A 23,560-nucleotide genomic window follows, 5' to 3' on the forward strand; every position below is an offset into this window, starting at 1 on the left:
AGCTTTGGATCTCTACCCTATTTTAAAGACTAAGAAGAACTTGCACACCATAGATATTTGTTGCACCCTTTGCAGGCAAAAGTGTGAAAACTTTCAGAACAATCTTGCCCTTAAGTTTTCATGCCTCTTCACATATTTTACAGCAAAAGGCAATTAAAAAGGTAGGGAATTATAAGAAATACATCTCTAGACTTGTGAATGTTACAGAGATGGTAACAGAGAATGATTAGTCATTGTTTCTTAATGAGAGCTGGGGAACACCAAGGAAGCAGTTCTAAACCAAACAAATTAAGTACTTCTGTCATACAACACAATTTAACTGTGGCCTTCATTGCCCCGTGATCCTGTGGATGCCAAAAGCTCAGATGGGCTCAGAACACGGCTGGGAAAATTCATGTCAAAATCCATCAGATATGATGAGATGTACAGACACAACCCCTCTGACTCGGGAAGTCTAGAAGATGCAGATTGCTGAAAACTGGAAGTTGATGCTGGGGAAAATACGATCCCAGAGTCTCCTGCTCTGCTGCTGTTCTCAGCTGCCATTAGAGGTAGTGTTCTGTTGCCTTGGTGTGAGCCAGTGGAGCTGTTCTTACGGAGAAACTCTTCTAAGGTGTGGGCCTCTCTCCTAGATAAGAGCGTCCTTGAGAGGACGGTAATTCATAACCTCCGTATGCAACACTGAATTTCAGAGTATGAACAAACTTCTTCACTGCGTAAGCTGAGAACAGACAAGTAAAAGGAGGAGGGTGGCAATACCTCCATATATAGCTATCACGATTATATTCACGAAGTTCCATAGCTGCTTAGCTAAAATAGTAAAAAAAAAAAAGTGCATCCAGACAACTCTCAGGGTATTGACATACGATTGAAAGTCATTTGGCTGATGTGGACTGACAAGTTGCTAATGAGCTGTTCTGTGGTAACTGGCCATGTATATACCCCTTGTCCATCCCAGCTCTGAAAGGAAAATGTATCAACTTAAACCATTTTAAAGCGTTTAGGAATTACAGGCATGGACTGGGATGCCAATATCCGGAACGCTGTATAAGCAATATGACGACGATACTTCCCAATGGGATGGAAATAACAAATGTAAAGACATTAATTTTAAGTGTTATTTTTAAACAATGCATTATACACCAGGGCATCCTTTATTACTATTACTGCATCTTATTGAGCAGTTACGGTGTTGGGTGGACTTAGGAATCCACATGCGTAAGCAAGGGGATGTCTCTCCATCATTAAAATTCCCATCCTCTCTTTTTCTCCCTTCTCTCACACTGCTGATACGGTAAAAACGAGCAAGTGTTGATCTTTTACAAAAGTGCCTTTCCTTAAAAGGATCTTTTTCCTTTATAAGCCAAGCAAAGCAGACATTTTTGTGGGTGCTGGGGGTGGCAGTGGGGACTTATGCTTAACATATATGACAAATATAGAAGTAGAAAAAGTATTTGGCACGTGGTTAACAACTTAGGGTAAATAAATTCCAGTGGTTACCCAAACTAGAAGTTTTTTTATGACAGCAAACAAAAAAGACTGTAGTTGAATCTCTGAGAGCGCCTTCAACGCTGAAGAGGTGGTGCTGAGAGTGACGGGGAAGCTCATAAATGAAATCAAGTCTCTGAGAAATTTTGTGTTGTAAAATGTAAGATAATCTTGGTTCCCTAGCTGCAGTCATCTCATCTGAATGCCTGAGTTTGCAACACTAATCATGAGATGCCTAGTAATTTTTCCCTTTTTCCTTTTTTTTTTCCAGCCAGAAGAAATGGCTTTCTGAGGCACCAGGATGCTGTAGTTTGTTTTACTACCGGCGTCCTGATTGTGACACTGTCTAGACACTCATCTGGCAACGGGAACACGGCAAGATGCTCCCCTCTTCTCTCTGGAATGTGGTGGTTGCAGTAGCTGTTATGTTTTGCCAAGGAGTACCTTTCTTGTATGCGTTGATACTTTCAGAGTTACTCGTCACTGCCGTCGCTGCTTGGTAAAGAGGCGAGAGCTCAAACCTGCAGAAGAGATTTCTTGCCATAAATTTAGCATGAGCGCCCAGCCTGCCAAGCGATCTTTCGGACCCAGGGCGCGGAACGACTGGCGCGTAGGCAGCCCGCTGCGCGCGAGGGTTTGCCACGGGCGCGCTCACACCTGGGGGATTACTACGTACGCTGGCAGACGAGGTCCGAGTACAACGAAGAACTCTCTTTTATTTCCTCAGCGGTCAGCCGGCTGAGCGTTAACGCTGGAAACCCAACGGAAAACACAACGCGTTGCCAACGGCAGCTGGAGACGTCCTGTCCTCCCCTCCGGCTCCCCGCAGAGCGGCTGGACGGCCCCGGCCCCGGCCCCGGCCCGCGCCCAGCCCCCCGCGCAGGCCCCGGAACCGCCTCCTCTCCCCGCGCCGGGGCGGGCATCTCCTCCGCCCTCCCGGCCCGCGCCCTCAGCCACGGAAAGAGCTTGTGCCCCGCAGGGCGCACCCGCCGCGCGCTCCTTTCTCTGCCCGGCGCCCTTCAGCAGCTTCCCCGCCCTCGCTGCAAACGCCGGCGGTACCGCAATCCCCGTTCGCACCCGGGGAAACGCAAATGCCGCTCCGCCGGGCTGCCGCGGGCAGCCGGCCCCGGCCCCGGCCCTGGCCCCGGCCCCGGCCCCGCACAGCCACCCGCGCGCCCCCGCCCGCCCCCATCCACCGCCGCGGCCCGGGGCCGGTCCTCTCCGCTCTGCTCCGCGGCGGGGCGGGACGGGGCGCGGCCTGCAGGCAGGGGCGGCCCGGGGCCCAGCTCCGCCCCAGCCGCGCGGAGGCCGGCGCCGCGGCGGGAGGGAAGATGGCGGCGGCGGGCGGGGGGGGCGCCGTGGTGTCGGTGCTGGCCCCCAGCGGGCGGCGGGTCACGGTGCGGGTGGGGCCCGGCACGGTGCTGCTCCAGGTGGGTCCGGGGCGGGGGCGGCCGGCGGCGCGGCGAGGCGAGGCGCGGCTTTAGGGCCGCGGGCCGGACCGTAACGCCTCTGTTCTCTCCGCAGATCCTCGAGGAGGTCTGCAGGAAGCAGGGCGGCAGCCCCGGCGAGTACGGCCTGAAGTGAGTCTCACCGCGGGGCCGCCTCCGCCCCGCTGGGCCGGCGGGCGGCCCGGCCCGGGCCCGGGCCCGTGCGCTGGAGGCTGCGCCGCGCCGCCGGTGGGCGAGGTCCCGCCGGGCCCGCCCGCGGTCGTCTCCCGGGCCGGGCGGGCCGCGGCGGTGCCGAGCCGCCCGCCGCGTTGTCGGCGAGGCGCACGCCCGGCGCCCGCGGCCTGCCCCTGGTCCCGGCAGGCCTGCTCCGCAGCGCGTGCGGCCGGGCCTTGGCGCGAGGGCGCGCGTGGCCGGCGGGTGGGCGTCTGGCGGGATGCGCGGCCCGCCAGCAGTCTCGTGCCGGGCCTTGCCGCGGCTGCACGGCGGTGCGTGAGGGGATGAGCGGCGGTCGTCCCGGGGAGAGGGGGCCCACGGGCCGCGCTTCGGGTTTTCCCCCAAGGCAGTTACCTTGTTGAGAGTAATCCCTCCCGGTTTCCCCGTGCCACGTTCCCTCCGCTTTTGGGACGGATACCGAGGTCCTGTGCGACTTCCACGAAGACGTCCCTCCCCACACGCGCCCTTCCGCCAGCTCGCGGGCTGGTAGGGCTCTTCTCCTCGCGTACCTGGCGGCTTGACCCTGCGCTTTCATGGTGTCATAATAAGAGGTTATTTGTCTGAGCGGCAGTAAAAAAAAAAAAAGTACCTTTTTATTTAGCAGTGAACACCAGCCTTGAGTATGTGTTCAGTTGCTGTTTATCTCCTGAAGTCTGAGGAGGAACATGTATTTGAGTATTTCGTCTGTGACCTCTACAAACTCCAGCTGTTTTGGTATGGAGAGTAATTTTTGTTGATGACTGTTTCCTGAATTACCAGTTGTGCGTTGTTGAATCACGCTCTATGGCTTCTCGTCAGCCTGCAGGGAATTCTCTTGCTTAACACCTGGACTTTGCATCGTTGCCGGTCCCTGAAGTGAGCCGAAGGTGGCATAGGATGGTTCCTGGTGTCTTCATGGGCTGTGTTCTTCTTTAGGTTTCAGAGGAGTGTGTTGGATCTCTCTTTACAGTGGAGATTTGCCAGACTGCCCAACAATGCCAAGCTGGAGATGGTGCCGGTCTCTAACAGAATGGGAATTGGAAACACGGTATGTTCACTTCACAACGTGACCCCGTTTGTTCAGTTACCAGTCGTGCTGGATGTGATCTCATCACCTCTAATGAGCAAGAGCATGGTTAGGCTTGGCCAGTGCTTGAGTGGGAGGCCACCCAAAGACTGTTTGAGGTGTGGTGGAAAGTGGTAATTTAGTAGCTGGAAGTCTTTGCTTGCAGTCTCTATGATGGTGGAGTTCCAGCTGTATGCTGGAGGATAGGGAGATCTTTTGGGGAGCTGAAAAACCAGTAGTCACGAATGTACAGGAAGTTAAACACCACTGATGACTTTGCTCAGCAGTTGAGCTACTAACTCGGTTCCCATTCCTAATTTCTCTTTCAGTTGCGGTTGTCTGCCTCTGGATTTTGACTAAAATCTCAAATTCTTAGAGGATTCTCTTTTGCTTCTTTCCCAGCATTGCTGTTGACAGTGTGTTTGCACAGCTTTAGAATTTTCTGTGACATGTGCTGTGTTTAGCAGTTGCCGAATGTCCCTATTCAGTATAATTTGGAAAGGGCTTACGGATGCTGTGTTTGGTAGGAGTTATTGTCACATTTAGGAGATTTAAAAATCTTTTATGCATGTCATAACAACAGCTGGAGGCATATTTTTTAAAACGATGCATAGGTGTTAATGAGCATAAACATTTTATGTGGTAAAAATGATGTATGATCTTATTTAAGTAGCCTGGGAATGAAAATTTGTCTATCGCTAACAGTCATCTCTCTTCTTACCAACTTCCTTGTATGGAGTTTCTCAATTTTTGTGGAAGTTTCAGGTTTATTGGTGCTAATCTCTTAATGTCTGTCTGCCAAATTGCGTTAGTGGTATTTTGTTATAGGCAGTTGCCTTAGCTGTCAGAAAGATAAACTGATACATTCGTTGGAAAGTGAACTTTGTAGTGTGAGGTGGTTTTGGAATCCCTGCTCTAGTTCACTGTGGGTGTGCAACGTAGTTTTGGGGGTCGCTGATGTTCATGTTTTTCTCTGCAAAACCTCCATGTGCTTTGTTTTGGCACTAATGTTTTCTTTCTGACTTTGTGGTAGAAAGAGGTTTGTGCTCCAAATGACATATTTAGTTAAAAAAATATCACAAGTTGCTAGCATCTGCTTAAAATTTTCAGTTAAAAAAAGTTGTGATGGCATGGAGTTCATCTTCCAGAGGAAAGTGTTTCTGTTAAAATGGTACAGTGATGATTTTAACTGACATTTGCATCCAGTTTGGGAGGTATTGTACCGAAGGAAAACGTGATTTCCTCCCTCCCCGCCCCCGAAGATACATGCAGCGTATCAGAAAGGGTGAAAAGGATTGTGTACTGTAGGAGAGGGGTTGTAACATGGAATCACTGCTTTGGATCACAAAAGAGAAGAGCTAATGAAAGTTTAAGTTGTTACTGTTTAGTTGTGTTTCAACAGAAGAATCTACAGAAGTGAGGCTTCCCTTGGAGTGCTGGTTGCTATTTTACGGAGTTGAGAAGATATAGCAAATATGCTTGTGAAGGGTGCAGTCTAAACAGAGTTGCTATCCCATAAACTAAGAACAGAGACTTCACTTGGAAGAATTTTACGGACAATATAAGAAAATACTTTGTACAAAATACAGTTGACCAAAAGAATTCCCTGCCACAGGGAACTAGTGTCGAATACTGTAGGAAGTTTAAAACAGCTGGATAATTCTGTGACCAGAACTGACACTAGCATTATGCCCTAATATAGTGGCAGCTGAGATGTGGACTCAGTCATGCAGACCAGCTGCAGTAACGTTGGGATGAATTTGCTTCTGTGCCTTTCATTACTGTCTCTTTTATTGAGATAATGTGCGTGGAAGTAGGTGTGCTTTCCTGTGGTGCGTTGGCAGCAGTTACTCCTAGAGGCGGAATACAGGTTTCGATAAATCACGTGTTTGTTCAGCAAATCTGATATTTTTAAACCAGAATGCTTTTGGATTTGCCTTCGCATGTAAAAATCATTGGTTCTTATAAGACAGTTCTTTAGAGAAAAATTGAACAAACTCTCCTTGTGATGGCAGGTGATCTAGGGGTACCATCAGTACAGTTCTAGTGTTAAAGTTGTTAGCCTTTTGTTTATGTGTTTGTAAACTTAGAAGATAATTGGCACTAGTCTCTCTGTTATTTTATATAGAGCCTGGGATTTTTAAAAAGACTTTTCTAATTGACTGGATATGACTTTCGTGACATGCTCAGCTTTGAACTGTTGCCCAAAAACTGATGCAACTGGTAGTCTGAATTTCTGGGCTGGATTCTTAGAGAATGGTGATGTCAGCTGTCATCACTCTGCTGTAGCTGAGAATAATCTAAGGCTTGTCTCCAGCACAGGAGAAACCAGGAGGTTGTGTTAGTGGCGGAATGAAATTACTTAGTTCTGTTGGCTAGTTGTTGATGATGCCACTGTTTCCTTTATGTAGAAAAACTTCCTGTTTCCAGCAGATCACAATTTGCAGTCCTGCAAGGACTGGTAGGAGCCGAGGCAGATGACAAGCATATTCCTCCAGTGAAATCACAGTAGATTGCTGGAGTGTGTGGTGTCTGTTTTTTTTCCATCTCTCTCCCTGCCTCATGCTCACACACACACACACACATGCTCTCACAGAGAAAGATTGGATGCATTGAGATTGTTGGTAGGGACACATGAAAACACAGAGTGAAAGAAAGTTTCTGTTGATGTCCTAAGCTTATGTCCTTCTCAGACTTTTGAATAAGGCCAATTTCTGTGGACTTCAGAAAACCACAGTTGACTAGAGATACTAGGTGCTCTCTAATAGGGACTTTTTTCTTACTTTTATTTTTATTTAGATGGGTGAGCTAATTGGGGAAAACTTAGAGTTACACATTTTGAAATAGGAGGCTGAATATTCTCTAAAAGGTAAACATAACACCTGAAGTGCTCTTCTGTTCTCCATCTCTTGGTCAGCTGCTGGATTTTTTCCCTTGGGACCATCAGGAGTTTGAAGTTCTTCAGGACTGTCCTCAATGTGTTCATTTTAGAAATGCTTTGGATTTTTTTTTTTTGATAGCAATTCTCTGAAGAATATGTAAGATCTGCGTGAGCACCTGCTAATGAACATGAATGTTCACATTCCAGGTTGGAAAAGGCCTGTTACAACAGGCAGCTAGCTGTCCTTTGCCTTTTTATGCAGGTGTTCAAGAACTTGATAACTGAATGTCCAGAATTATTTTTGAGATTTTTGGTGAATTCACTCTTAAATTGTGTGTTAAAATTTTGTGGTTAGGAGGCATTAGTGAGTTGCAAGTTACACATGTAGTCTCTTTGGACTGATAATAGTTGGTTCGGTCTTCAATAACTCAAAGATGGATTTGGACTGTGTTCATTGTTTCTCTGTGTGGATGTGCAAGTATATTGTTTGTTTGCCTCAGGGAACTTGTTCTGCAAATCAATGCTTAAGTTGACAGAGCTCTGGATTGGTATTTTAGTCTATGCAGCTCCATCAATCCTGTCTGGATTATTGGAATTAATTTTATATAGCTGCGAAGACCCTTGCTGTAAAGTTTCAGCTAGTGTAAAACAAAACAACTCAGTTGCTCGTGATGACACATTATATGGGATGCTTGCATTGGCCTCTGTCTGAATATGTTTCAGTTCAGGATATGGCAGGGAAGCGGGGCCCAAGAAAGCTGGTTAATATTCAAGGATCGCCTCCTCCACGCTCAAGAGCGGTCCATTCCAACGAATAGGAAGTTAGGCAAAAATGCCAGAATGCCTGCATGGATGGATGAACAAGGAGCCCCTGGCCAAACACAGAAAGGAAGCATACACAGAGTGAAAGCAAGGATGGGTAACCTGGGAGGAATAGAGAGACCTTGTCCGAGCATCCAGGGATGAAGTTAGGAAAGCTTAAGCCCAACTGGAATTGAATCTGGCCAGGGACGTCAAAGACAACAAGAAGGGCTTCTTTAAGTACATAGGTGACGAAAGGAAGGCTATGGAAAATGTGGGCCCGTTGTTCAGCAAGGCAGGGGACTTGGTTATGCAGGGCATGGAAAAGGCTGAACGCCTCCTTTGCCTCAGTCTTTACTAGCAAAACTGGCCTTCAGGAATCCCAAGTCCCAGAGACTGGGGGAAAGGCTGGAGCAAGGAAGATGTACTCTTGGTGGAAGAGGATCAGGTCAGGGAATACTTGAGTAAACTGAACATGCCTAGGTCCATGGGCCCTGAGGGGATGCACCTATGAGCGTTGAGGGACCTGGCAGATGTCACTTCAAGTCTAATCCTAATAGTCTTTGATCATGGCGATTGGGAGAAGCAGCTGAAGACTGGAGGAAAGTAAATGTCACTCCTGTCTTCAAGAAGGGCAAAAAGGAGGACACATGGAACTACAGGTGGGTCAGCCGCAGCTCGATCCTTGGGAAGGTAATGGAGCAGCTAATCCTGGGAGCCATTTCCAGGCAATGAATGACAGGAAAATCACCAGGAGCAGGCAGCATGGATTCAAAGAGGGGGAGTCATGCTTGACCAACTTGATAAGCTTCTATGATAAAATGACTGGTGTGGTAGGTGAGGGGAGAGCAGTGGATATTGTCTACCTGGACTTCAGTAAGGCCTTTGACACTGTCTGTCATGAGATCCTCATATATAATAACTCATATTCATAGCAGAATAGAACTTTTCTAAATATTAGCTTCTAAAATAATAATTTGAATACGCCTCTGCATTTTTAACTAATGTAATCCTTTGCAGCAAGTGTTCAGAAGGAAGTCCTGGTCTTTTGGATAGCAGGTTCTAGACATCATTGAAATACTGAAAAAAGTTGTTGTGAAGAAAAAGAAGTTTTCATTAAATTTTCAGATTAATTCACTGTATTTTTCCTATAGGTTCGGATCGCATTACAGTTAGATGATGGCTCCCGTTTACAAGACTCCTTTCTCTGTCAGCAGACTTTGTGGGAACTTCTCAACCATTTTGCAAAGATCAGGTGAGCAATGCAGTGAGAAAATACTTGTTTGGATGGATCTCTGCATGACAGCAGTTAGTTGTTGTTACGGTGATCCCACTAAATCCTGCAGATTTGTAGAATTTGCATTTATTTGACTGTGTTTTTTCCTTTACAGCACAGATGTTTGCCTTTTCCTTGCTCTTTCAGATGTGTCACTCCATAGGTTCATTATTTTTTTTTAATCCTGGAGTAACACTCCTGGTTCAGGGCATAAACTGCTGACACACTGCTAAGGCTAGGAAGAAACTGTAATTGGATATATTGCTCTACCTGTCTTTTACACAACTTGTTTGAAGTCAAGTTACTGCCAGAGTTGAGATGGTAGCCTAGATTATCTTAATCACCAGTATTTCAATCATGTGGTTCCATGTGATGGAGGGGTTTTTTTCTTAAGCGAGTTGCTATTGCTTTTGAGGCTTGCTGTTGTGCAAGTTCTACAGGGAAATCTGGAGCTCTCAGCGGGCTAATGTAGAATCTTCAAAAGACCGATTAGATCCTGTTTAAATGGAAGAATTTCTGGTCCTACATTTATTGAATATATTGGAGTCCAGCCTACATTCAGTGCTTTCTTTTGTCTGTAGTTTTGACTTAAAAATACTGTATTGTTTTGAAATGCCAAGCTAATAAACTTTTCTCCAAAGACAGTCCTTTTATTTTTGTTATGGCTTGGAAGATGAAGCCTTGAAGCTGTGACAGCCATTCTATTCTGAACAGAATTTCCAAATTTCATTTTTTCTATTGTAGTTGGCATTACCTTTCTCTTGATAATTTTTTTTTCCAGATCCTGTATTTCTAGCTTGTTCTTTCTCTTACATTCCTCACGTTCTGCTAGTAGCTGTGTTGCATTTGAATCTCTTGCTCGTCTGTACAGATGCTGTGCTACGGTATTGTGCAAACTGGAACTATTTTTGTTAATTTCTCAAACCAGTTAAATACTCATGTAAAGAGACAGTAGCTTTCTGTGTCAAAACTTCTGACGTCTCCAAGGCTGTGGTGCTAGAAAAGCTATGAAATGAGTAGTCAGTAGTAAGGGTGATGGTGCAGTAGCGTTCAGATAAGCTCAACCTTTTAGGGTACAGTTACAGGATGCAAAATGATGGATTATCACCTGTTAGCTGAGCCGTAGTAATTGACTGGTTACGGGTATGTGTTAGTACTAGACTAACATCTGCTAGCATAAATCACTTTAACTGAAGTTTAAAGTTGCTTGTTCTACACTGCAGTTGAAATAGCCTAAGCAGCATGGTTCTGGGGTTGAATTGGCTGACGTTACCTCATTAAGTTGGGGTTGCATAGTTGAATTGTGTGACTGGAGTTGCTCCGGAGCTGTTTCCAGGTTAAGGAACTAATTCTTCCAGCCTCCCAGTGAGGAGTTAGTTTTCTGCTAGCTTAGCTCCCTAACTGGTGCATAACAAGATCGAAGGAGTCACTAGTGCTGGCCCAAGGGAGGGAGTTTGGATCGGGGGCATCTTCTGTGTAGCAGTAGGGGATTGAGCAGTTACTGCTCACTTCCTGCCCTCCTGTCTAACTCCCCTCATACTGTTTGTGCAGCTTTATGGGGAATTAGCTTAAGTAGCTGATTCAGCTGAAAAATAGTATTTTCCATACGTTATCTTTCAGGTAGGTAGGTTTCCTAACCCAGTTAAGGGTTGTCTCTCATTGGCAGTTATGACAAGAAGTGTAGCATGTCTGGAAACAAGGATCCAAAAGGAGGAAGCAGCAGATGGGTAGGAATGGCATATGTCAGTTTTTCTACTCAACTTTTTGTATCATCAAACCATAGTTTGAGGAAATCCTTGATGTCATTCGGTGACTCTAAAGTGATATAAATGAGTCTTACTTATCATTCTCTTTCTGTCTTTAATGGTCAGGGACCAGGTCTACACTGTGGTATTTACTCTTAAGTCAAAAGGGACAGTCTTCACGTAAATGCTAGAGAGAAAAGAATTGTATTTCTTTTGATCGAGGAAAGAGGTAGGCAAGAAAAGCTGGGTATAATTTTCTTGGGTGTTTTAAGGCCCCTCTTGTACCTTACTACATACTTTCTGCCCTCTGGGAGGAGAAGAGTGCCTGTTTCAGTTTGGGAACTGGTAGACTGGTGGGGGTGGTAATTAACGGACAGTGACAAATAGCCTTTGTGTGGCTTTCTCGCATATTAGTTGGTTATTTCTTTGGTTTAAATTTTGAGGTTTTTTATATAATTTTGCTCCTTTGGAGTGGTTTTGTTTGGGACAGGTTATTGTAATACTAATAGTTAATGTACATGCTGCTCTTTTTAAGATTCTAACTGCTACAGTGTGCTAAGTATTACTGACTTCAGTTCATAAGACACAGCTGTTCTTTTCTGCCCTCTGGAAGCTGAGCTCAGATGTTTGGATGAACTTTGCAAACTTTTGATGAAGTTCAACGAGCAGCAAAGATGCTGTGTGTGGCTTAATCACAAAAGAAGCTGGATCTATAGCTATCCATATAGATTTCACGGGCTGTGCTGCTTTTCAGTGTGTATTGACTCAGTTGACTAACTAGTCAGCTAGTTGTTGACTTTTGCTGAATCCTTCCTTCAACTTTCCAACTGGAGATGTTTTCCTGGAATGCTCAGCTGCTCTTAAGTGCGTGAGGGGAAGTATTCTAAATCCACTGGAATTTCCCCTGGGTTTCCAGCGTCCATCTTGGCTAATTGGGTCTGAAGAAGGTCTGGAAGCTATTGTAAGGCTGCTCCTCCTCTCAGCGTGCGGCAGTCCTTGCACAAGATGTTTACAGGCCCTGTCAGATCACTACATGAAGGAATCTAATCTGCTTGCCGTTCCCCTTCTGAAGAAAAGCACATCAAAGAAATGACAGTGTGTTTGATGTGTGTGCTTGCCTCAGTGAATGCATGTAGTGGATTAACAGCAGCTGGAGGAGGAGCTTGCTGGCTTCCAAGAGTTATACAAAAATAAGTCTCTGGGGGATCTTTCCTTGGAGTCTGTTCTGCAGAGACTGATTGAGGGCACAAGCATTGTATACCCTTTTACCATTAGGCCTGGGAGAACTGTTGCTTTTCTGTCTCCCACTCTTGCCTGTCTGGCAGCTTGAGCAGCTTTGTAGACTGTTTTACATAGAAGTGATTGCAGTCTGGACACTTGAAGACAGTTTTGTCAATGACTATGACTCTTTGCTGCTTTTGTGGTATCACTCATTAAGTTCAGATATTTTCCATACGTTGTTAGAAGGCTCTTCAGTCCAAAGAGTTGGTTGGATTGAAGTGGAAAGCAGTTTTGGAAAGGTGAATGAAACTGAGTTGTGTAAGTCAAATTGGTTTGCTGTCTTATGGGTCTGTGTGGTGAAGTCGTGTGTTCCATTGCACCTTGGCTTCTCTCCTCCTAAATGGTGATCATCCACCTTTCCCCATAGACAGGCAACTTGAGGTTCAAGCTTTTATTCCTCTGGGCTGTTTTGTCTGCCTTTTCTGGGATTCTGTACTGTTTCCTCCGTGTCTCAGCAGCCCTTTATTTTTTGTGCACTTCTGTTGAGGATTCCTGTAGGGATACGGCTGGTCTTGATTGCAAGCAAAATCCATTGAAAATAAGGTGAGGATGAGTAGCTCTCCTGGAGTGTCTGGAAAAGTCTGAGCACACATAGCCTGCTATGGTGTGCTAAAGGTAGTCTCTTAGGTGCTATTTTGTTTCAATCTTTCAATCAAGAGACAGGATTTTTTTTTTTCCTGCTTTTCCTCATCAAGCGTTGGCCTTTGGAACTTACTTGGTTGCTGCTGCGAAAGGAGTGAGAGAGGTCAGAGCCTGGGTCTTGAATCACAAAATTGTGCTCATTCTATATTAGGAACTTAATCTCTTGATTCCTGTGTAGCGTTTGATACGGTGTTCTGTCCTTGACGCAGAATAACTAATTGCAGAACCGCAAATGGTGGCAGACCTATCTTAGTGTTGTTTTGATTGTTGATCTTGAGGTAGAAAGTTAACTGTGTTTCATAATCTGAAGCTTGAATGCAATAGTTTGGATGCTCTGGGTGTGTGTCTCGCTTTCTCCACAACAGGATTTGGTGCGGTGGCTGGGAGAAGTGTTCTGAAAGAATGCTACCTCAGGACTATAAACCTCTTGTGATGTGCTGCAGCTTGTCTGGAAGTAGTTCTCAGCGCCTGACTTCCCTAAACCAGACCCGGCCCTCAGGATTGGTTTTACAGGTTACTCTGTTTGGATTTGCTAACTCTAGTGAGTGGAGCTTCTCAGTTTCATTGTGATTCAGCTTGTCCCATATCGCCGTGCTATTGCATGCTTTATTTAGAAAGGCTTAAGGTTTAACCTTTTGATCAAGATGTGAGATAGACTGCTACAATTAAACCAAACAGAAGTCTCAATTCTGGTCTGTGCTGAACAGGTTTGCTCCCCCACATCCTCCAGCTGGAACTCTTTGATGTGCTCTTGCTCTTGAGGATTACTCAAGGATTGAGTATCGTAATTTTCCAGGTGGCTCTCTCAATCCTGAGTGACTTGTGGTTCCAGCTATTTCACTTACGTTTCATTGAAGCTGAGTTTTGACTCTAAATGTAAATGTCCTTGATGAATTTTCCCAGAACTGAATGGCTATTTCCCTTAATTTTCTACGGTGTAGGCTGGTTGACTCCTTCCCCGTTCAGTTTGTTTTGTCACTTTGTGCTGGGCTAAATAGATGCATGTTAAAATACTATGTAAGACATTGATTGTATATATATTCTTCTAAGCTGCTCATCTGTGACATATTTTGGACATAATAGAAAGACTACGTGAGATAATATTGGCAAAGCTATTGTTGTTAATAACTTTGAACATTATGGTGATACTTAAGATTATTGGAGCCGCTGCATTGGAAGTAGTAAGATGCATTTGGGTATGCAGACTCTTGTCTTCTGTTGTGCAAGCAGATTGCTAAAGTGCTAAGGGTTATTTTCTTTCCTTCTCACCTGCACAGAAAATGTTATCCCTGTCTTAAGGTGGTCTTTCCATAATGGTTGGGTTTATTGCATGCCTGTTTGTGGATTTACTAGCTATGAAGTAGAAGCCTTTCTAACAGCAGTAGTCAGTGTGGCCACAGCACAGACGTGCTATGTAACGTACATAGTCACTTCAGAATGAGACACCTGGTTGATTGAATGGATTTTGACTATTACTTGAGGGATCCTTTTCCTACATAAACTCTGAAGATAACTTTGTGTATGGTAATGCTGCATCCCAAAATACCTATGTTTAAATTATATGATACTGAAGGCAGAATGTTTTAAGCAGTGGAACTCCATTCATTAAACTCCTTTCCAGGAAAAGTCAGAATGAAGCCAGCCTTGATCACTGACATCCTTTTCCTATAGTCATTCCCTGTTCCATGCCCCAGGTATGACGCTCACAAATCAAAGCACAAGATAGAGAATTAGTCCCTGAAGGTACAAGTGATAGGTGTAAGTGATGCACTAGATTTAAGCAGTCTGAGTTCCTACTTAAATTTTGTAACACTTGGACAGCAAGTTGATGAATGTTTTGCAAATATATTTGGGAGAATGTGTGTCTATGACTGGCTACTGCAGAATTATAAACAATGCAGAGAAATTATTGAAGTAGAAATATCTTTCCAAAACTTCTAATTTCCAGTGAAAAATACTGGATTCTTTTCAGGCTGCCAGGGTCCCGCAGGTTTTGGTTCTTCCTGTGAAGTTCACTGCAGAGACTAGAATCCGGTGACTGAAGAGGCAGTTAAGTCCAAGTGTTCATATAACTGTACGTCAGTCATTTGCAGAGCTCCTCATGAGTAGTCAACACTGGCGTAATAGGGCATAAAAATCACAAGGGACTAGCTTCAGCCTCTTTTGTCAGAGGTCTCAGGAGATGAGCAAGGATGTGTTGCCTTACTGGGCTGTCAGGTGGATTTCATTAGCTGATTTGCAGAGAGGTGGTTTCTCTTCAAGTCACCCAAGGTGATGGGTGATTGTTTCTTGGTGGGGTGAGGCATGGGGGAAAGCCATTTCTCCCCCCCCGCCCCCCCCCCCCAGACTGAGCTCCAGAGAGCACTAAGATCAAGGGATTTTACCATGAGGAAGAATTTCAGCTGTTTTGCTTTTGATGATAAAACAGCTGTTGCAGTGCAGATGGTATATACCAGCTCCTTACCAAGGGTTGTCCTGGTGCCACTGAAATGACAGAGACCTCAGGACAGAATGTGCTAACAAGAGCTACTGGAGTGTTACAGAGAAGGATAGATCTCATCAGTTCTTATTGTGTCGATGGGGAATGTCCTGGGGCAACTTTCTCACCTTTTGTTTTGTAGTTTCCCCTGCTAAGTTAGGCCGAAACTTTTGAATCTAAGACTTTGAAAAAAATGCTTGTGAGAATTCAGCCAGTTATCTTCCGAACCACCACTGTCTCAGCATGGACAGTGTTCTCCTGGTCACCTTTTGCCATTGGTGTGCTTGGTGGGGAGAAGCAAGCTATTCTTCTCCTTAATGTCATGTTTACCACATTCTCAGCTGATTTCAGTTTGAGTTTCACTTTGGCTGCTGAAGGGGAGACCATCATGAAAGAGAGTTTCTTCTGCTGTTGAATCTAATTCTCTCAGCGATTTCAGTGCTTCAGTGTAATGTACTGGTTAATTCTTTAAGGCTTTTTACTTTTCTACAGACATCTGAGGCTTCCTTGCTAAAAGTGCTAGTCCGGTTTTTTTTCCCCATTAAGAGCACCCCGTTGTAGGGTTTTCCACATGTGCTGTCTTTTGAAATTGCATAATCTTGGATGGATGAGAACTGAGACTTGCTGTGACAGGCAGTGATTGTCTTTTCCCTGTCCATCTTCTGTGTTTGATCAAATGAATATGTAATAAAGCTTCTCTTCTACTTGAATGCCTCAGAATTGCTTATCTAGAGGAAAATGGGAAGAGTAGCATCTTGTCAAGAGTAGCATCTTACTGGGTTTTTTTTCCACTTCTCTATGCTAAGAGTTCTTCACTTATGTCTTCCTCTGTAGATGGCCTGTCAGCAGTTTCTGTCATTGCTAATATGTGTCCTGCCTCACTAAAATGCTTAAATGTGGGTTGATCTTCACTTTGTCTGCTACTGCAGTCTTTCCTTTGGCTTTGTTTTGTGCCTGGTCTCCAGAATATGAAAGCTTCTGCTGTTTCTTTTTTTTTTATTTTCTTTTTTCTTTTTTAATCTGTCTGATATTAAGACGGGCGAATTCCTTGTCCTCAGATTATTTGCTTTAGAGCAGTATTTCATTCGGTTTGTTGCCATGCGTACATGGAAAGAAACTGACCTGTCCGCAAGGAAAGTACAGTCTAAGCTGTAATAAACTATTTACTATTTACTGAGGCGCATGAAGAATGATGTGCTCAAATCTATCTAGTAAGATCAACTAATTTCAGAATTAACTTCAATTATTTCTCCTTTGTTTCTAAACTTTCAGGGCTGTGTTTAAGCAAATTCTTTACCTAATGTCTAATGTTGACTCTGTGAACTGTGTAATGGTTGTTGCTGGAGGAACATGGAGGAGAGTGTTGCTAGCTAATTTCACTACTTACTATAGCTCTACATTGGTTTTGGAGGGGGTAGACTGTTCTACAGGTGCTGCAGTATTTTGCTCTTTATTGCAGGGAGTTTATGGAACAGCATGGTGAATTCTCTCCAGTCTGTATTTACATGCGAGATGAGGTAAGTCAGCAAGGTCTTCTTAACTGTCTCTTGTCCTTCTGTCCCTAAAAAATAAGAAAAACTCAGCTCTGCTTTCCAAACTGGAAAGTGTTTCTTTTGAACTTGCTTGAGAGGGGAAGTAGAAAAATGTTGGTCTTTTCAAAGCATGACGTGTCTGTATGGAAAAAAGCTCTCTTGGAACGTAACCCTGGGCCGTTTAGACCTCTGAGCCCATAAAATGAGCTCAATGACCTGTTTGTGTTTTTCTTTCCAACTTCTTTTAAAGCTCGAGTCAAAACAGTGGTTTTATTTTAATAAATATTTGCTTTTCTCTGTGTTTTGATCTTTTGCTATTAATGTTTTGTATGTGCGTATTATGGAATTTGCTCTCCCTAGCTGTCCCTTTCCCTTCCCACTGACCTCTGTGGACAGATCATCTTTATTCTGGAACAGGTCATTACCTGATGGGAGGTGTATGTAATGAAATCGGCTGTCTTTCAGCTCTGAGCTGTTGCCTGTGATTTAACTTCTGAAATAAAAATAATGCTTTGCTGAGGTTGGATCCAGTTTGGATGTATGTGTGGGATGGAAGTATATGTAGGTCATCTTCCCTTGAGATCATTTAATAAGCAGTCAATTTGGTAAAGCAGTACAGGTGAATACAAATGGATTCAGGTCTCATTTCCAACTGCAGAAAGAGTGTGTTTTGATATAGGCTTCTTCCTAGAAAGAGCATTTTAAATGCTGTCCCAGGTAGGCAGTTGCCACAATTACTTTCCTCTGGTTTTGTTGCAGATATCGGGAAAGGATGCACTAGAGAAGACAACACTGAAGTCACTTGGCCTGACTGGAGGCAGTGCCATCATCAGGTTGGGAGGAACGAAGTTTGGATTCTTTATTTTTCCTCTCCACTCTGGTGGTGAATTTGTTTTTGTTTCAAATACAAAAAAAAAAAAGTCACAAAAAAAGTTCAAAAAGACAAACATCGCGGCACTCAGTAATTATTGCATTTGCCTGTTTATCTGAAACTGCTGCCCAGATGTGCTTCCCACAGCTGCAGATGCTGGCACTGACCAGTCATGTGCAGATTAAAGGGGCTTGTTTGCTTCTTTCTTTTTTTTTTTTCCTTCTTTTTTTTTTTCCTGTGAGTGAAACAGGCAATTCAAAGTTAAAAGTCTCTCTGAGAGGACAATCATCTACCACTTCATTCTTCTCTGCTTTGGATTTTGGGCATTAGACTCCCAATCCCTGCAGTGCCTCCTGCTGACTGTTTGGGAGGGTGAGGTGGGGGACAATGACAGCCTTTCTGTGATCTTCTAGCCAGTTCTTTGCAGTATATACAGAAGGCAGGAGTGATTAGAAGCTGTGCTTTACAACTGACTGCTGTTTTTTCCTGGAAGGCAGTTTTCTTCCTGTGGAGTGGGTAGTTCCTGTTCTGTTTTTTTGCACAAACCCCAAACCCCTCACCCCTAACTTCAAAGCAACTGGAGCTTGTTCTTTGTGAGTGTCTGGAAGAAGCAGATCATTAAATTAGGGGTATATTTGAGTCTAGCTGTCATCTTTCTGTCATGGTCACATTGAGAATGGGGAGGGCAGTACTGTTAGGATAAATGATTTTGTTTTTATTCCTTTTGGTGTCTTCTTTAAGAGTTGTCATGAAGAAATGCAGTTCATCTGGTCAGGAGGAAGCTGTGGGTGCCACAGTGCGGTGTAATGAGCTGACAGTGAGGCCAGGCTCTATTGAAGCAGCAGTGGATGTGCCCCTACCTCAAGTAAACACATTCCCAAAGGACTTGGACCACAAGGATGTGGCCATGTCTTTAAACAGCTGCACAGACAAGCAAGACTCGATTAGAGAATCTCGTGCCAGCTTGGAGGAGCTGTGGCCTTCCTCAGAGCCCAAGTCTACCCCATTTGTCCCTTTTTTTGGAGATGGACAGCGTCTGGGGGACTCTTCTGTAGCTGTACCATCTCTTGGGTTAGATATGCCATCTTCAAAGCTGCCAACAACTTTTTCCAGCCCTGGAGGCCCTTCTAAGCCAAAGAAGTCTAAGAACAGCCAAGAACTGCAAAAGGAACAAGAAAAGGTAAGGGAAAATTTGTTTACAATAAGGGCTTTTTTTATCCTGCCTTGCCTGAGGCTGAGCTCCTACGAGGAAAAAGATGTTTCCATGTTTAAGACTTTTTCCCCATAATATAGGGTTAGGTGCATAGGTGACATACAGTTCTACCAGGAGTTCAGTAAGGAAGTACTGCATTTTGGACAGTTTACTATAGGAGGTATGAAGGATGGGAATTTAAGAATTTGCTGTCCAGAGGGAAGCAAAGCTTTGAATTGTGAGGTATCCTTGACAAATGGTTCTAATGGAGGCAACACAACTGCATTAAAAACACAGTCCAGAAGAGCCTCAACCTCTGTGCCTCAAATTCCATGCAAATTTCATTAACAAATGCCCACTTTGTCACCTGAGTTGTGGGTACTTGTCTGTCTTTTAAAAACTGCTATCTGCTGTGTAGTTTTGCTAAAGATGAGCAGAGTTTGGTCAGACTTGCGTTTTATAATACCCTGAAGGTGCTTACTGCTTGTTGTGACTGACTTATCTCCCAGATCATGCAGAAGGTATAAGCTTGGTAGAGTTTTACATATGGAAAGGGATAACTTTTCTAGCTTGTTGTAGGATTGTCTTAGGAGCAGAAGCGGTCTTAGTAGGCTTGTTGCAACTTGATCGCATGACTTCCAAGATCTGAGAAGATGGTCAGACTTTCTAACTCTTTAAGTTGTAAGGTGTGCTCCGATTTCTCGTCTGAGCCTTTTTGTGGAATGTGGAACTCCATAGTAAAGGTATTGTAAAAGCAGTGTCCCATGCTGGTAGTTGTTAACATCTGCTTCCTCAGAGTTCCTTCTGGCTGTGGTCACTCTGACTTACAGTTTAACTCTTTCGGTGATGCGTGTGGTAGAATGTAAGGGGTATAGATGTAGAAAAGGAATTTTTCAGCTGCAGTTGCATCTTACTTGCCAAGAGTTTGATATTTGGAAAAAACAGGTCTGGACCTCTTCCTTTCAGTCTAGTCCCATCCCTTCTGTGGGTCTTAATTTTCTTAGTATTGCAGGTAAAGCAGAAACCTTCCATCCTTTTCCTTCTCTATTTCTCCTTGCATATAAAAGTGTCTTCTGTCTTGCTTTAAAATATCTTGCTTCTTAAATAAACCTCTCTAATGTCTCTAACCATTTTCCCAGAAAGACAAATTGCACATCTGTCATCATTGTTGGTGTCTCTCAAGTAAAACTGTATTGGTTAAAATTAAAAATGCTTTAGCTCATGTGGAGATACCAGAACTGATGGCTGAAGAGTGATGCCATCACAGGATAGCCTTTGAATGATGTTAAGTATGTTTTCTGTAGGGCAGCTGTATGGAATTGAATCCCTTCAGCAAGGTTGGATACGTCTGGCAAGTAGCGTAAAATGAAGTACAGGAGGCATCAAATTCATAACTTACTCCCAGTGTGCAACAATGTGGAGTTTCACATCCTGGATTCTCTGTGAGCAGCTCTTTTCCTTGCCTCTTCACTGCACACATCATCACTAGGGCTGGATTTAGTGTTCAGAGATCCCCTTCATTGTTTCCCACTCTTTAGTACCTCCTAGAGTTGGAGTTTTGTGTTTATTTCTGGTTCTGATCTAGCCACGGGATTAAACAATGGAATGCCGTAAGTAGAAAGAAAGGGTGCCTGATGAGGTTCAAAGGGAGCTTGATCCAGGAGGAATTTAGCAAGACTATGTGTATGCTTTCATGTTGATGTAGAGGTTCTACCTTGGTTGACTTCTTTGTGGTTGCAGCCCATTCTTGATGAGCTTCTGAATTGTTTAGGAGCAGAAGCCGACCTTGGACGGACTCTGGAGCAGTTACACATGTAGCAGAAAGAGGCCTTGCCAACCCAGTGGTGAATATTTCAGTATATTAGAAACACGTTTGGGTTCATCTAATCAGTGTTATTTAACCTTTTGGAACAGACCCTGAGCATGGAGAACTAAACAGTAGGCTGGGTGATTTGTCCAGTCTAATGTGTTGCTTGCTTCAGTCACACTCTCACATACGAGAGATGTGGAGAGAAGGAGTTTCGATTGTATCTGAAAAGGAAAGAAGGAGTGTGAGGGTTTGTGGTGGAATTCTTTACCAGCCCTGTTGTCCCCACTTCTCTGTATGCTGGCTGGAGAGACAGAACTCATTTTATCATTTTACTGGCTATATCTTGATGTGAAGTTGTGCTGTTGGGCACAGAGCTGAACAGCGGTGGCCTAAGGACTCTCATAATCCGGCATCTTTCTCGGAATTGCAGTCCAGTTCAAACCACTCAGCAGCACTTCTGGAGCCAGCCTCCCTTCGCTTTTGAGAGCAGCTTTGGAAGCAGCTGCAGATTCTGTTGGGGGGGTTTTGCCCTTGTGTTAAACAGCATGTGATTTTGACTGCTGCTTTCAAGCCCTTTGATCTCTGGTGCTTTTGCTGCTGATTGATTACATTTTGTTCCCTCCTCCATTCCTGCCATCCTCTGCTCTCCTTGCTCTCAGCAGCAACAGCAGAGCAAGGCTAGCCACATGGCATCTGCTTTTTGTCCCTTTTCAGTCCCGAGGAAAAAAACCCAAAACAAAACAAATTATTTTTAAACATCAAAGGTCCGTTTTTGTAAAAGAATCTTCCCATTAATGCTTTGCCTGTGTGTGGTTTTTGAAGCTGAAGAGAGAGGCTGGATAAAATCTGTGCCGGCGTCCCTTCGTTTCTTGGGCTAAAGATGGTTTACAGACAGCTGCATGCTGACTTTGATGTCAGAACATTAATTATTAGAAGGTAACTTTACACCAGATTCCCCGTGAGATTAGAGCTCCCTGCGGTGGTGGGGAGGAGGTGGGTCTCCAGGAAGACCTTGCTGCTGTGGAAAGTGCAATAGCCACTGCTTCACTTAAAATGTAGTAAGTCTTTGTCAGCTTACCTGCTTACTTAGGTCCGGGGTGGTGACCATAGAGTGAACTGCATTCTTCCTGACACCTGGCTTTACCGCACAGAGTGCAGTCATGTAGACTGCCTAGTAGACACTGCTGTAAATAGATGGCTTCAGCCTGCTGATGAAAAGCACCTAACAGCTCAACTTTGGTAGTCGAAGTAGAGACTTTGAAGAATGAAGGTGACAAACCTTAACGCAGCATCTTTGGCCCTGAAAGGTATCGCTGACAGAAATATGATGGCAAAATGCACAGCTTGCTTTCCTCCAGAGTTACGTAATGGAAGGTAGAAACTGCCGTATGGTGGCCGTTTATTATTACAGGAGATGGTTACCTTTTGTCACGGTTGCAGAAAACACTAGATGTGCGGTGGACTGGGAAGCGAATTGGTGTACCTGGTAGCCTCCTTTTTGTAGGAAGGTAGTTTTCGGATTCTGTCTGCGCTTTGGGATTGTTGGTGACACATTAAAATAAGGCTGTATTGAGAGTACTCAGATTGAGAGATTCCTAATTGGAATACCTAAGTGAGCAAATGGTAATGGATGAAGAAGGAGGAACAGGATGATGGCTGGACTCTGGGGAAAGAGAGATTTGGTAGAGCAGCAGGAATGGATACCTCTTTCTCTCTGAAGAGTGTTTCTTACGTCTGTAACGAGGCGAGATGTATTGATTCCATGGGTTGTTAAATATATGGCAGAAGAGATATTATGATGTTATTATGATGTAGCAGTCTTTGCATCCTTAGTGGCAAAATGGTGATGTCTTTTGGTTGCTAAGCAGTGCTTGGTAGACACCTTGTGCTGCCCTTCTCTGATCAGACCCTGTTGTGGAATTCTGGAATTGAGTCACAGAAACTCTGAATCAAACTTACCTGAGTTGTGTTTCACAAAAACTCACTCATGACAGTGCTCTCCAGAGTCTCACTCTGTCATTGGGGGTTAGCTGAAAATTTAATATTAAGGAATTCTTACTCTAATTGTGTATTTTTGCAGTCTTGTTAGACATGCACAGATCTGCTCCTTCTGTACAGAAAAGTATATTTCTTCATGTTAAGTAGTAGCTAAGTAATGTGTCTTGGTTTGGAAGTTAAGATACTCAGCTTTCAGTGTTGCCTGGGGAAACAGATAAAACTATAGACTTAGGAGCTAAAAGGTAGCTAGCTGTGTGTCTGTGTGGGGACAGTACAGGTATCCTGCAGAGAATTAGATGGGGGACATCTTGGCTGGATGCAAGTTGGAGGTCAAGAATAGGGCGTTTATGTCTGGGAAGTAGTGCATTTTTTTTAATCACAGCACGTAGGTAGTTCTGGTAGGCTGGGGAGTGGCTCTGGGGGGGAAGTTCCTGACTGCCCATTTGCAGTAACTTGTTGGCAATGGAGGCCCATTTGTTTGAATGAAAATGTCTGGAAAGCAACACTTGAACGACAGTTCTGACATACAGTGGTCTGGAGCAGTAAACACACAGCAAGGAAGAGGGGCCAACACTTAGGACTGGGATGAATGTCTGCCTTCTGCTATCTCGTGATTTCTGATGTCTTGGCTGAAGTCTTTAGCTACTACCATCGTTTAGGCAGGGATGCTTTCCCTGTGGAATCCTGCTACTGTTAGGATTAGCTAAAGTGCTTGCTAGAGCCAGTACTAAATGGTAAATTTAGGATTTGCTAATGCAGACATTGGCATTCTCTCCGTTGTATCCCAGCACCCTTCACAACACGCCATACGATGTGCCTGCTCAGTCTCTTGGTTTTTGGGTTTTTCTGGAAGGAGAA

At 44.4% G+C, this 23,560-nt stretch overlaps 1 protein-coding gene across 1 annotated transcript in view; it reads left to right on the plus strand.

Moving 5' to 3' along the window:
• The first annotated feature begins 2,819 nt into the window (after window positions 1-2,819).
• The window catches only part of ASPSCR1 (ASPSCR1 tether for SLC2A4, UBX domain containing), a 49,237-nt gene continuing 28,496 nt past the window's right edge, over window positions 2,820-23,560 (plus strand). The window contains exons 1-7 of the mRNA XM_059828038.1: window positions 2,820-2,918; window positions 3,013-3,068; window positions 4,065-4,176; window positions 9,031-9,131; window positions 16,759-16,816; window positions 17,591-17,664; window positions 18,444-18,882. Of these exons, the coding sequence (XP_059684021.1) occupies window positions 2,820-2,918; window positions 3,013-3,068; window positions 4,065-4,176; window positions 9,031-9,131; window positions 16,759-16,816; window positions 17,591-17,664; window positions 18,444-18,882 (939 nt within the window). The remainder of the gene's footprint in view (window positions 2,919-3,012; window positions 3,069-4,064; window positions 4,177-9,030; window positions 9,132-16,758; window positions 16,817-17,590; window positions 17,665-18,443; window positions 18,883-23,560) is intronic.

The sequence above is a fragment of the Gavia stellata genome, chromosome 22 (assembly GCF_030936135.1).
Source record: "Gavia stellata isolate bGavSte3 chromosome 22, bGavSte3.hap2, whole genome shotgun sequence".
Taxonomy (NCBI): Eukaryota; Metazoa; Chordata; class Aves; order Gaviiformes; family Gaviidae; genus Gavia; species Gavia stellata.